General features: G+C 36.6%; 1 protein-coding gene across 19 annotated transcripts in view; it reads right to left on the minus strand.

Moving 5' to 3' along the window:
• Positions 1-15,086, minus strand: part of CDC42BPA (CDC42 binding protein kinase alpha) — a 325,266-nt gene that overhangs the window by 54,260 nt on the left and 255,920 nt on the right. For 8 of the 19 annotated variants that reach the window (XM_060304871.2, XM_030868486.3, XM_060304535.2 and 5 more), the window contains 5 exons: positions 10,074-10,179; positions 9,498-9,646; positions 7,915-8,006; positions 5,480-5,556; positions 4,362-4,409 (listed from right to left, as the gene is read on the minus strand). In XM_060304871.2, the coding sequence (XP_060160854.1) occupies positions 4,362-4,409; positions 5,480-5,556; positions 7,915-8,006; positions 9,498-9,646; positions 10,074-10,179 (472 nt within the window). The remainder of the gene's footprint in view (positions 1-4,361; positions 4,410-5,479; positions 5,557-7,914; positions 8,007-9,497; positions 9,647-10,073; positions 10,180-15,086) is intronic. The other 11 variants (XM_030868499.3, XM_030868495.3, XM_030868489.3 and 8 more) reach the window with 2 other exon arrangements.

A 15,086-nucleotide genomic window follows, 5' to 3' on the forward strand; every position in this document is an offset into this window, starting at 1 on the left:
TAAGGCTGATTATGGAAGGTAAGCACGGTAAGCATAAACCAAAAGAAGCAATTTATCTTGTGGACACAGAATTTGGCTAACAGATTTTAAGGTTCAGTTAATGCATTCCAGAGGTCTTATTTAATAAAATACCAAAGAGGTAAAAGACTATGTAGTCATGGTTCTTTCCTCTAGTTACCCAAATATATTATTGATATAATATATGATATATAACATACCATATAACATACTACCTAAATCAGAGAAGAATTGCATATGCCAATCTTCTGAAGTGTAAGAGTTTCAAGTCAGGTTGTGCTTAACATGTGGAAGTTTTAAAAAACAAGTATTAAAGGAGGAAATTATAGAAATGTCATAATTTCTCAGAAGGATCTAGGCCTAGCTTTGGTCATAGGATTAAGAACTCTTTACAATGCATGTTTTAGAAATTTGTCTTCCATTGATTCTCCCGTGTGATCAACTTTTCCCAGATACAGCTAAACCTATGCTGCCAAGCCCAGATTTCTGTGATTGGTTATGACAGAATATGGAAGAACCTAGGAGGGAGAACAATGTTAAAGGCAAGACATAAATGAAGGAACCTAGGAGCCAGGACTGAAATTAAATATTTTGGGACATCTTAGTAAGCTTCTATATGAGGCCAAAACCAAGAGTAGAACTCAGCTTGCCAATACTCCCAGGCTACTCTCCTCTTGATATGCCAGAATGCAAGAAAAGAACACGATATTAGGAGTACTGGACTAAAGGTAGTTGGACTAAAGGTACGATCTCTATTCCTTTATGTCTGACCTTTATACTCTAGAGCTTTAACTCCTTGATTTACTCTTTTCCTCAGTTCACTAGAATAAGACAACCTCCAAAAAGCAAGCTGACACGTTCGCATTTGCCAGATAAATGGGCAAATTCCATTTTCGTGAACTCAGGCTAAATGAACAGAGTACAGAACTGTAATTTAATAAAACTCAAAACTTACCTAGCATGTGTTTCATATATATGACAATATATTTATCAAATATAAACAGCAACTCATTCAGTTATATAACTATAACTAGTATTCCTTGAATATAGTCAAGCATTTTGGGGGTTCACTTGAGAAGGAGAAAATGAACTCAACAGAATGGGAAGTTCCTGTAAGCTTAGTCTGATGATCCCTGGATCTGCTACCATGGGAATGAAGGGAACAGATGAGAGAAAACTTAAGCTGCTGAGCTCCATTTGCTCCCCCCATCTGTAACCTGCAGGATGACGCTGGGCCTAATATGCAGTATCACAGGCAGTCTAGGATTGGGCACGTGGGGTTGAGAAGAAAGATAAGGGTAAAAGAGGAAATCATTTCCACAGCAGAAAGGATCCTGGTATCTGTTCAACTGCTATCTCAGTAACTCATATGGGAGTGCCTTACCCAAGGGACCACTAATCAAAATGGTCTCAGTTTCTTTCAAAATTAACTCAGCCCCCACCCCCTTTTATCTGCCCTAAAGAATGCCACGTAACCCTTTTGTCAACACTTCCCTATTACTCCAAAGACTGAGAATCCTAAAATGTCACTCTCACTAATGGGAGAGTAACCTATCTACTAGTGGGAGTGCTGTGGTAAATAATTACTAAAACCACTGGACTAAAGATCTTCTAAGGTTCTCTTCTCCTTGAAAAGCCTATTATTCTACATGTGGAACTGCAAACGCTGAGTTACAGAAGCAGAATGTTGAGAATGTATTCTGCTGTGCCTGAGTCAGAGGGAAAGAGGGACTGGTGTTACATATACTCTTTCTCTTCTGTCAAGAGTTGTCTAAACAGCGTATCTTAAAAGGAAAGCATCTTGTTCCGAACGTCTTCCCATATTGCCCCAAATCCTAGCATTCATCTGAATTTTGAATAACAGGCAAAACATAGTGAGGAAAACTTAGAGGTAGGAGAGTGATTAGGTGTACTATTTAAGTAAAAAAATTATAGTTTTAATAGGCCTGTGTGGGAGGGTTAAGGGAAAAAGTAGAAGGTAATTTTGGGGGAGGGGCGGCACTGGTGATAAAGCTCTGGAGAATCTGAGGGCAGTATGAGGGCACTAGGTTACTGGGGGCAGATGGAGAAGGTCAATGATGTGTGGGCACAAAAGAAAACTTCATTTGTGCAATTCTGCTTAAAACTAACCTTATTCCCTCCTATACCTACAAATTTCACTGCAATTCAATTTTAGGTCTTCAACATAATCTTTTTCTTCTCTATAGCAATGAGATTGAAAACCGAAAAGAATGAGCAGAGGATGTGTCCTATGGATTAGTTAAGAGATAGAGTCTACTTAGTATAGAGCAGTCACATATTTTAAACATCATGCACAACAACGTAACTAGTTTGGGCACAAAGAACAATCAAGATTTATTTTAATCCTTAAGAATCCACATGCCTAAGAGAAAGGAAGCTACAGAACTTGAGTTTTATGCTAAGTATCTTGGATGCTGAACCCAAGCATGCCAAAGATTGAATACCATTATTCAAAATAACATTCTATTATGACTTTGAGGGTGAAACGGATGATAATGCTGGGAAGGGTGGTCGCAGTTACAAACTATGAAGAGAAATAAGAGGTTTATGCCATAAAATATGAATTAAGAATACAAAATATTTTTTTAAATGGGAGGTTACTGCTGGCCTTTGCCCTGACACGTAAAAATCATTTCCAGTGGTAACGTGATTCAACAGGAGGAAAGTATAATGATGCACATTGGTGGTAAGCGGAAGGCTGAGTGGGGAAGAGCTAAGGAAGTACTTAAGTGAAATTGAGCCTGGATCATAAAGATCCAGCAGCCTCTGTGAACTTAGTTCTGGTTTACTTTATAATAGGAGTTCCTTTGTACTACTTTACAATTTACACGTATGTCTGAACTGTATCTATACTGGGTAATAGTGGGTGAAGCGTAAGAAAGGGTACTTCTAGAGGAAAAGTAAAAGTGGGAAACAGACACTACAGCTGGGTGGTGGCAGAAGACAGCATATGAGAGCAGAGATGAGATAGGAGTGGGCTGAGATGTGCTTCTGCTGAGAAGAGCTAACCTATTTACCAAAATACATACTACTCCTGTGTTGTACATTCAAAGATTTTTGTGGGAGAAAAAGGGATGTGGAGAAGAGTTTATTAGAAAGAAAAATGAAAATGGTCTTCTGGGAGAAAGGACAACTAAAATATTTGTTCAAACTTCCTTCCCATTCTTTTTAAAGTGAATGTTATCTATATGGAAATACCATACTGAGTATTTTAGAATAGTAAAATATACATCAGATTATAACATCAAATATTATTGTACATCAAGAGTTCTCTTTTTATCACACTGCAGAATTAGCTAGTTTAATTATTTGTCTCAAGAATAATAAAATAGTTTCCATTTAGAATGGAAAGGTGCACACTTTGGTATAAATATTTCAAAGAAATAAAAAATCACTTAAAAATATAGATCAGGAGTTTTCTTTAGTAGAAAATTATGCTTAATACTCTCCTCAATATAAGAATTATAGTTAACAAAACACAAAAATAAAACATTTAAAGAATTTCCCCTGGTTTAAAAATAGTTATATGCACAATATTTGCATTTGAACCCATTTTATTTCCAAATTTCTGTAAAGATAGAATGTTCAACAGGATAATACAATGCTTTACAACAAGAATTATTGTGCCATTTAATGTGGATTAGAGAGAATGTATATGTCAGGTATTTCTGTAAAGAGAGGAACACTATACATTAGGAACTTCTAAATTAATAAATCTATACAATTAATTTAAGAGAGAAAATGATAATGCAGTCAATTTATAGTGAATATAGTGCATATATTAACTAAAATCATTTTTTACATTAGAAGAGAAATTCTGTCAGCATTAAAAATTGATCTGTACTCAATTATTGTGTCATGATAAAATCTACTGGAAGAGTTAATAAAACGTGTCACTTGTTCTGATTCTACCACCAGAGGTTTACTTTTAACTAACATATAAACTAAACAGTAAAGTGCTGAAAAGAAAAGGGGAATGTGAAATAGAAATTGCCATGAAAAACAAAAATGAGCAATTATTTATATCTATATATCTATAGTGACGATAATCAAATACGCATTCCAGTCTTCAGAATTGTTGCAGATTGGAACTATAGAGATTCTCTGATGGACAACACATTTTTAAAAGTACATTTTTACTTTATTATATTTAATAATGATAACTCTTCATTGTATTTAAAGTAAGAAAGAAGCACATTTTGGCTCACAAATTATCAAGTGTGATATTTCTAAAACTGACTGCATTACTAGGTAAATTCTTCATATCAATTCACTGATCTCTTTTACTGAAGGATGCATTGGTTTGAAAATCAAAGACTTACGTCATCCAAAAAATCAATCAGTGAAGATGAGGAAGAAGAAAAGGAATCCTATTTAACGAATACAGCAATAAAAAAATAGAAAAAAATGGATGAAGCAATTTAATAAGAACAAATAATAAATCAAAAATTTTGTAAAACAATTGAAAGGCAAATGACATTAATTCAAATAAATAAATGAGAAAAGCAGTCACTGTCATTGTTTCTCAAGAAATGTAGAAATTCATTAATTACTTTTTAAAGAGTGATTCGGTTTTCCTTTCCCAAAAGAATGAAATACAATTCATATACTGTGCTCAAAATGTATTAAGCTGAAGCTCATTAATAATCAAATTAAATGGAAGCACTCCAGAAGGTAACAACTAAAAGTAAGCAACAGAATCTCTGCCTCTAATCGTTCCTGCTAGAATGTAAGCTTCTTGAGGGGCAGGACTTTGTCAATTTGGTCACTACTGTATCTCCAGCACCTAGAACAGTGCCTTGCACAAAGACATATGATTATTTGTTGATTAAGATATAATCACTAACTTAAGTTTTCTGACATAAAAATATACTTCATATCTTAATTTTTTTTTCTAGCAAAGAATTTAAGTACCAAAGAATGACAGAGTCATATAATCACTATTTCATTATAATGGAGTGTGCCAAATAAAGTCTATGTAATACTTTTAACAAAAAGCATTCTTTTGGTATACTTCTAAAAAACTGAATTGATTTGGAACTAGAACCAGCATTGCCCTATTGTGAGCTCTGAAATTTTCACTTGTTTTTTACTGTGGCTCTATGCTTTGGAGAAAAAAGAAAAGAGTCAAAATTATTTAAAGTCAGGATTTGTTCTGCACTTACTGTTCCTCAGGGAAAAAGATGAAATTCCTTTTAAATCTTATCAACGACCCTCTTATTTAGATCTTTCTTAGATTTTTCTTAAACACAAGAAAAGTTTATGATTAAAGTTTCCATAACATTGCAGAACATATTCCTTTCCTAATACGTTTTTGTTTATATAAGATTCTAGGTCCTCTTATATGGGATGCAATAAAGATTTTATTGCAAATAAATTTTAAATCACAAAGTAAATTTTAAATTGACTGCAGAGGATATATGAAAAGTTTAATACTTACTTCAAATTGATCCAGAGCATCGGTAGGCGTATTCAAAAATGCCAAGAAAGAATGCTGTGAGTCTTGGTGCTCTATACCTAGAAGACAGCAGCAACTTTTTTTAAAACTAGAACAATTAAAACTAATTTTCACGGATAACCTTTCCTGTCTGAATCTATTAAAAAGCTGCTCACAAACTACTGTATTTTAAAACCAATTAATATCATTAACTCCACATACTTAAAAAACTAAAATACATTAATGTTTCTTGGAATATCACTCAAGAGTTAAATTACATCAGACTCCATGAAATACTTGTTTCTTGACTTATTTGAGTTCCTGAATTTCTTTTCCTACACAGTACACTGTAAGAAGCACATTAAATCTTTTGGTACTCTTGAGAAAAATTTTAAAATAGGACCCTGGTTACGTCTGATTTTTCTAAGGTAATTTATCACCAAACAAGGTTTCCTTTTTGAAATACTCTCATCAAGCATATAGTATATATTAATATAAATAATCTTTTATTTAAAAATGCAGTGATACAACAAACTTATTTAATTATGAAAAAACTTTTGCTAAGGCCTCAATCTGATTTCATTTACTGTTTTATTGACAAAAATTGCATGAAATTAAAAAATTTTGTCTGAGAAAAACTAGGGTTGGCGAATGAGGACTTCAAACCCTAGCTTTTCTCAGGCAAATTAAAAAAAATTCACTCATACCTCTTGGCTATGGTATTAACTTTAAATACATGATTTCCAAATTAATTCTTAAAATACACATAATGATAAATACTAGGGAGGAAAAGGAGAAACAACCAACATACATTTTTGATCTCCATAGCTTTTCAGGAACTGATATCAACTGATACCAAATTATGTTTTTTTTGAATTACTCTCTAATAATATACCATAGTTGCCAGATAAGGCAGTATGTTCAGAAATTCATTCCATCAATGAATATTTATTGAGAGCCTTTTATTTGCCAAACCCTGTCTAGATACTGGATATATAATAGTAAATAAAGCAGGAAAACAAAATCCTTGCCCTCATTATATAAACATTACATTGTATTAGTTAAGTAGACTATTATGTTACAACATATAGTGAAATTTTATTATTCTGCAAGGCTCAAAATCCAAATATAAAACCATAGCCATAGGTTAGCCTGCAATGTGATAAACGATTTCTTCTTTCGCAAGTTTAGATCTACTTTAAAATGATGCAATCAATGCCAACTGGTGTGTTATAGTAAGTCACACTCTTCACTGGTCTCTTTTCTATACAAATTGCCTTTAGGGCCACAGGTCCTCCATGTCTGATATATTCTTTTTCCTCAACTCACTAAATAACGCAGCTCCTTCCACTCTTCATACATGAAAATTAACCTTGATTCTCATTTTAGCATGATGCTTTGTACTCCTAATCTGAGTTCCTAATTCACTTTTTCTGGGTTCCTTCCTTCCTTCTTGTTCACTAGGAAATTCAATCAACAAAAATTTATCTACTACTTTTAATGGCTTTTTCATGTTAACTCCTTTGTGTGATTACCCTCTTTCCGCCACAATTTTAAAAGCAGATGCGAAGACTCAACCAGCTTTACGTCACTGTGTGTCACAGGACTGGGAAATGATAAGGCAGCACATAAGTACAACATAGAGCCTATTAACTAGTTCAGTATTCAGTCAGGAATACTGTCAGGAAAATGAATTTTTAACAACTATATATAAGAGATCCTTTCATTAAGATAATAACAGTCTGAATTTTAAAAAATTAAATCTTCACATTCTTAATGCCCATGTTATGGAAAGAACGTTGAAGTTCATGTAATAAAGCTACCAAGCACTCTGAGTTACTTTTTACATTAATGAAAAAATGCTCAAGTAATGTTTTCAAGAAAATGGGAATAAATCCTGGAAAATCCCACAGGGCAAGCACTTTGAGTATCAAACATGGAAGAAGACACCGAAATGCCCAAATAATTCTTTGTCACTGAGTTGTCTTTCTAATACTGGATTAGGTTAATCTTTAGTTATTTCATACATTATTTCATCAACTACCCTGAGAGTGAATCCCCTATAATGTTTGAGAATAGTATAAAGTATATGATAAAAACAAATTTTTCCAATCACAAAAATATTCTTCATGATATAGTCCATGGTCCTGAAAAAACAGTCAAATTTACGGCACAGTGAGTTTTCTGTTAAGAAATCTTTAAACAATGCGTTATCAAGTAAAACAAAATGACTCAGGAGACTTGTCTACCAAATATGTGTGTGTGTGTGTGTGTGTGTGTGCGCGCGCGTGCACCATATACACATACATCTATAAATGAGTGCCAGAATTGTGTATGTGAACAATTCTCCTGCCTACACAGTAGGCTGATTCTTGTATAATAAAATGTATTCATAACAGAACATTAAGTCCTGGTTGATGCAAAACACATTCCCATACCCTTTTCAGATCTAAGCTCTTCAGTGTCCTTTATCAGTTGTTCAATTTCTGATAGCAGTTCCAAGTTCTTCTTCTCTGAATCTTTTAGTTTACTTAAGGGAAAAAAAGGAAAAATGTCATTATTTATATTGTTGGTTAGTGAGCCATCATGTATGTAGTTGAAGTTAATTGGTTTAAATGCCAGTCATGATAATGTAGGGAACTGAAAACTACTACAGGAAGGACAAATGTAGCCTGTCATCTACGCTTGCGTAAATAAAGATTTACTGGAACACAGTCAGGCTCATTCATTTATATGCTGTCTATGGCTGCTTTTGTACTCAACAGCAGAGCTGAGCAGACAGAAGCTATATGGCTTCAAGCCCCAAAGTATTTATTATCTTTCCTTTTATAGAAAAGTTGCTGGCTCTGAGCTACATTATTAAATTAAAAAATGTCATAAAATCAAAGGTTAATTTTAGAATTGTTAGACTTCTTTCATAGAGAACCATGAAAGTGACTAAACTTGTAATTTTCAGTTTGACTCACATTCCTGATTTATGAACAAATGTGTAAATTTATATGTCCTAAGCATAAGCAGAAAGATCACACTTATTCCAAATTACAATACAGAGAATGACATTTAGCAGGTCTTTATGTTGGGATCAATTCATATTCTCCAAAAACAGTTTTTTTCCATTTTCAATGTTACACTAGCACATTTCAGTAAAACATACTTAATTTATGATTGGATAATTCATAGCAAGAGTTTATAATTCAACTGGGGTGCTTCATACCATTAAAAACCGAATTTATGGGACTATATTTCTTTTCATGCTGAATGCCTTTGCAACATTTGGTATTCTGAGCACCAAATGGATTTTTCTATTTACATTTTGATTTGTAACATGAACTTTCTACTGTTCCTCTATATCACCTTATTCCTCTATATCACCTTATTCCTCTATAACTTATTCTTGAACCAATCCAATTAAGAGTTTCCTTTTATCATTTATTTATTCAGAGTATGATTTATTCTACTGTTGTGATAAGAATGGAGGGAATGTATTCATTAGCTAACTGTCCTGGACCTGTGGAGGATACACTTTTTTTAATACATAACATGAAAGAAAGGATAATTTAAGTATATTCTACCTTTATGAAATTTACCATCACTTGAAACTTCATTTGTAAAAAAACCTATGGTAGAGGCCAGAATTTTCATATGACTATAGTTTGTTCTGACTCTATGCTGCAATTTTATACTAATGTGATATTCTTGAACAAAAGATTATTTTGGATTTAATAGAATAAAATTTGAGAGTGAATTTTACAAATAAGGGGAAAAGTAAATAACAGAATATTAATTAGTACTATTAATTCCACTTTAAGTACAAGTCAGAAACAAAGCTGTATTAAAATTGCATCACTGCACACAAGGCCTAAAATCATCAATTCATTTTCAAATATTCAGTTTTTTTCTGGTCATCACTTAAAAAAAAAAAAGGTATAGACAGGTAGGAAACTAAACATGTAACTTCTCTCCAGAAACTTTTGGACCAAATTAGAAATCACTCTAGTGGGACTATATTATTCAGTCTTACCATTCTGTTATGATGTTAGATGCTTTAACTTTATTCAGCTCTTCTTGGATGGCCTGCTTAGCTCTTATTTCTGCATCCAGAGCTGACTGCAACTCCAGTCTAGCTGACATATCCAGTTTTGCGAAACGACGCATTTTCCAGGGCATATCCTATGAAAAAATATGACTGCGTTTTTAGCTCCATTCGATTTTATCTTTAACATTTAAGTTTAGTAATGTAAGTGCATTTGGAAACTACTTAAAAGAACTATCTTTCCCTAAGTAAAGAATTTAAAAGAACTATTACTTGTGAAAATATATTATTTTTCATTAACTTCAGAAAAACTGTAGACTCACATTATAAATGCATTTATTTTTTATGGTTATTACCATTAATGGCTAGCCACACAAATTATAGTTAAGCAGCTATGTATTATAACTTCCTAAACTGGAAAAACGTTGAATGATTTCTCATGAAAATCTTTACAGTAGGCAAAGCCTAGACAAACTGATGTAAGTACTCAGATTTATTACAGTGTTTGCTGAGCCTTCCCACCGACTAATATAATAAGCCTGTGTGCTAAATGGCAGAGCTTACTGTTGCTCGGGTACCCAAGCTGGAGTTTCTTAAAGCTTCCAATTCTTCAGTCATTTTAGAAGCTAAGGCCTGAAGATATCCTCGTGCATCCTTTTCATCACTGACCCTAGAATACATGCAAATAAAGACATAGATCAAGTACCAAAGTAAAACAGAAAACTTCAGTGAGATATATATTAAAGCATCATAAAGAAACAAGTGAAAAGTGACAGAAATTTAAAGATGTTCTTAATATCTTCTTTTAAAGGTCTACCACAGTACTACTATCTGTCAACAAGTGGGAAATGGTTTACTGAACTGTTCAGTTATTTACAGATAAAGGTAGCCACGTTTAGAAAGGTCCAAGTTATACATATCTGATAAATCAGTAAAACTTCACCCTTGAGCCACGGAATTAATACTCTTTTAATCTAACATTAAACATACACACACACACACATACACTCACATGATTTCTAAAGAATATTAAGATTTCTTATTAATTAGATTCCATTTTTTATCTTATGAAAACACAACACACCCTTCTTAAAACCGAAGTACACTAAATTTAGAAAGTTTAAAGTAGAATATTTTGTAAAAAACAAAAATTCTGTGTTGTAATAAAGCTCTTTTGTTTTCTAAAATGGTCAATGATATAACAAAGAGAAAAGATTAAAGTCTACTGAAACTCAGTTTCTACAACCCCCCCCCCAAGCCCTGCCCCAGCCGCACCCCAAGGCACGTGGGATCTTAGTTCCCGGACCAGGGATCAAACCAGGGCCCCCAGCAGTGGAAGCAGTGGAAGCGTGGAGTCCTAAACACTGGACAGCCAGGGAATTCCCGAAACTCAGTTTCTATTTACTATTTTAAGGCTATCTTACTGATGTAATTATATGATTTTAGAGAGAAATGTTTTCAAATTATACTCAATAAAATTCAGGTCATTGAATAGCCGTGAGGAAAGTATATTTCAGGTAAATCAATACGTATCTGTGATGCATACAGCAGACAAGTTTAAATCTTGAGGCATGATTCAGCATCTGTTACAATTTAAACTCCTGAGGAGTTAAATTCATCTGTCTACCTACATATCACTCCATATCTACATCTTTTTTTTTTTTTTTTGCGGTAGGCGGGCCTCTCACTGTTGTGGCCTGTCCCGTTGCAGAGCACAGGCTCCAGACGTGTAGGCTCAGCGGCCATGGCTCACGGGCCCAGCCGCTCCGTGGCATGTGGGATCTTCCCGGACCGGGGCACGAACCTATGTCCCCTGCATCAGCAGGCGGACTCTCAACCACTGTGCCACCAGGGAAGCCCCCATAACTACATCTTAAAGAGGCCCTTTAAAAGGGGTTTGATCCCTTCTTCTCTCAGATGGGAAAGTGCTTTGGAGGACAATCAAAAGAATAAAGGAGCAAATAAAATCACTGTTAAGAAGTTGCCTACTCTAGTGATAGCTACATATTCGTAGGCTCTATATACATGTATATATGTTCACAGCCTTTTAAAGAAAAGTGGCTTAAGAAAATATTAAGAAAGTTTGTGTATTGGGATGCTGTTACCTTCTAAAATTCTTTAACTTTGGACACCACAAGTGACCACAATCTTTTCACTTAATCACCTAATCTATAACATAAAGAATAAATATAGATGGGGGAAGATTGTTTTTTCCTCCAAAGACATTTTGTATTTTCCTCTAAAGACACTCACAGAGTAGCAATTAAGAAAACGATATCACCATTTAACCAGGCTAACAGGCCTCAGCCAGTGCTGGTTTAGTATCTATCAAAGCCCAGAGATCTTGGCTTATGCACATCCAGGAACCTATGAAATCCAGTGTATTTTATTCACTTTGGAACTCAAATAACTCCATGTAAATTGCTATAATGTTGTTTGAAATATTATATAAAAAACAACACCTTCTAACTTTGCTTTCTATTTACATCTTGAATACATTCACATCCCCTTACCACTGTGGTCTTCCACTAATTCTCAACTTTTGATGAAACCTATGTCTATTTTCTTGGCTACAAAATATTACTGATGGGAAGGGTGATGAAAAACGAAAAATAAAAAGACTTGGTCCACTACATGCTCATGCCATTTAAGTTCCACTAGGCCATAGGTCTTGCACAACAATTCCTTTTCATAATCATCGTCTACTTCCAACCTCAATCTTAAAAACATCGCACTTTCCCCAACCCAACACCATCTCTTGTCCCTTCCTTCTAGGCCATCTGGTTAAGCTTACACTGCTCATTCTCTTAACTTTTTTTATTTTTTAAACAGTTTTAGGAGGAGCTTCAAGATGGCGGAAGAGTAAGATGTGGAGATCACCTTCCTCCCCACAGATACATCAGAAATACATCTACATGTGAAACAACTCTTACAGAACACCTACTGAACGCTGCAGAAGACCTCAGACCTCCCAAAAGGCAAGAAACTCCCCATGTACCTGGGTAGGGCAAAAGAAAAAAGAAAAAACAGAGACAAAAGAATAGGGACGGGACCTGCACTAGTGGGAGGGAGCTGTGAAGGAGGAAAGGTTTCCAAACACTAGAAGCCCCTTCATGGGCGGAGACTGCGGGTGGCGGAGGGGGAAGCTTCGGAGCCGCGGAGGAGGGCACAACAACAGGGGTGCGGAGGGCAAAGCGGAGAGATTCCCGCACAGAGGATCGGTGCCGACCGGCACTTACCAGCCCAAGAGGCTTGTCTGCTCACCCACCGGGGTGGGCGGGGCTGGGAGCTGAGGCTCGGGCTTCGGTCGTATAGCAGGGAGAGGACTGGGGTTGGCGGCGTGAACACAGCCTGAAGGGGCTAGTGCGCCACAGCTAGCCGGGAGGGAGTCTGGGAAAAGGTCTGGACCTGCCGAAGAGGCAAGAGACTTTTTCTTCCCTCTTCGTTTCCCGGTGCGCGAGGAGAAGGGATTAAAAGCGCTGCTTAAAGGAGTTCCAGAGACGGGCGCGAGCCGCGGCTAACAGCGCGGTCCCCAGAGACAGGCATGAGACGCTAAGGTTGCTGCTGCCACCACCAAGAAGCCTGTGTTCGAGCACAGGTCACTATCCACACCTCTCCTCCCGGGAGCCTGTGCAGCCCGCCACTGCCAGGTTCCCGGGATCCAGGGACAACTTCCCCGGGAGAATGCACGGCGCGCCTCAGGCTGGTGCAACGTCACAGCGGCCTCTGCCGCCACAGGCTCGCCCCGCACTCCGCACCCCTGCCTCCCCCAGGCCTGAGTGAGCCAGAGCCCCCGAATCAGCTGCTCCTTTAACCCCGTCCTGTCTGAGCGAAGAACAGACGCCCTCAGGCAACCTACACGCAGAGGCGGGGCCAAATCCAAAGCTGAACCCCGGGAGCTGTGCGAACAAAGAAGAGAAAGGGAAATCTCTCCCAGCAGCCTCAACAGCAGCAGATTAAATCTCCAAAATCAACTTGATGTACCCTGCATCTGTTGAAGAATTGAATAGACAACGAATCATCCCAAACTGAGGAGGTGGACTTTGGGAACAACGATATATATATATTTTTCCCTTTTTCTCTTTTTGTGAATGTGTATGTGTATGCTTCTGTGTGAGATTTTGTTTGTATACCTTTGCTTTTACCATTTGTCCTAGGGTTCTGTCTGTCCTTTTTTTTTTTTTTTTTTTTTTTAGCATAGTTTTTAGCACTTGTTATCATTGGTGGATTTGTTTTTTTGGTTTGGTTGCTCTCTTCTTTCCTTCTTTCTTTTTTTTACTACCTTAAAATTTTTTTTTAATAATTATTTTTTATCTTAATAACTTTATTTTATTTTACTCTAATTTTATTTTATTTTATCTTCTTCTTTCTTTCTTTCTTTTTTTTTTCCTCTTTTTTTTTTTTTTTTGGTACGCGGGCCTCTCACTGCTGTGGTCTCTCCCATTGCGCAGGCTCAGCGACCATCGCCCACGGGCCCAGCCGCTCCACGGCATGTGGGATCCTCCCGGACCGGGGCACGAACCCGCGTCCCCTGCATCAGCAGGCAGACTCTCAACCACTGCGCCACCAGGGAAGCCCATTTTTTTCTCCCTTTTACTCTGAGCCATGTGGAAGACAGGCTCTTGGTGCTCCAGCCAGGCGTCAAAGCTGTGCCTTTCAGGTGGGAGAGCCAAATTCAGGACACTGGTCCACAAGAGACCTCCCAGCTCCATGTAATATCAAATGGCGAAAATCTCCCAAAGATCTCCATCTCAATGCCAAGGCCCAGCTCCACTCAACAACCAGCAAGCTACAGTGCTGGACACCCTATGCCAAACAACTATCAAGACAGGGACAAAACCCCATCCATTAGCAGAGAGGCTGCCTAAAATCATAAGGCCACAGACACCCCAAAACACACCACCAGACATAGACCTGCCCACCAGAAAGACAAGATCCAGCCTCATCCACCAGAACACATGCACTAGTCCCCTCCACCAGGAAGCCTACACAACCCATGGAACCAACCTTAGCCACTGGGGACAGACACCAAAAACAACAGGAACTATGAACCTGCAGCCTGCAAAAAGGAGACCCCAAACACAGTAAGTTAAGCAAAATGAGAAGACAGAAAAACACACAGAAGATGAAGGAGCAAGATAAAAACCCATCAGACCTAACAAATGAAGAGGAAATAGGCAGTCTACCTGAAAAAGATTTCAGAATAATGATAGTAAAGATGATTCAAAATCTTGGAAATAGAATGGAGAAAATACAAGAAACGTTTAAGAAGGACCTAGAAGAACTAAAGAACAAAAAAACAGTGATAAACAACACAATAAATGAAATTAAAAATACTCTAGAAGGGATCAACAGCAGAATAACTGAGGCAGAAGAACGGTAAGTGACCTGGAAGATAAAATAGTGGAAGTAACTACTGCAGAGCAGAATAAAGAAAAAAGAATGAAAAGAATTGAGGACAGTCTCAGAGACCTCTGGGACAACATTAAACACACCAACATTTGAATTATAGGGGTCCCAGAAGAAGAAGAGAAAAAAAAAGGGACTGAGAAAATATTTGAAGAGATTATAGTTGAA

Source organism: Globicephala melas, chromosome 1 (assembly GCF_963455315.2).
Source record: "Globicephala melas chromosome 1, mGloMel1.2, whole genome shotgun sequence".
Taxonomy (NCBI): Eukaryota; Metazoa; Chordata; class Mammalia; order Artiodactyla; family Delphinidae; genus Globicephala; species Globicephala melas.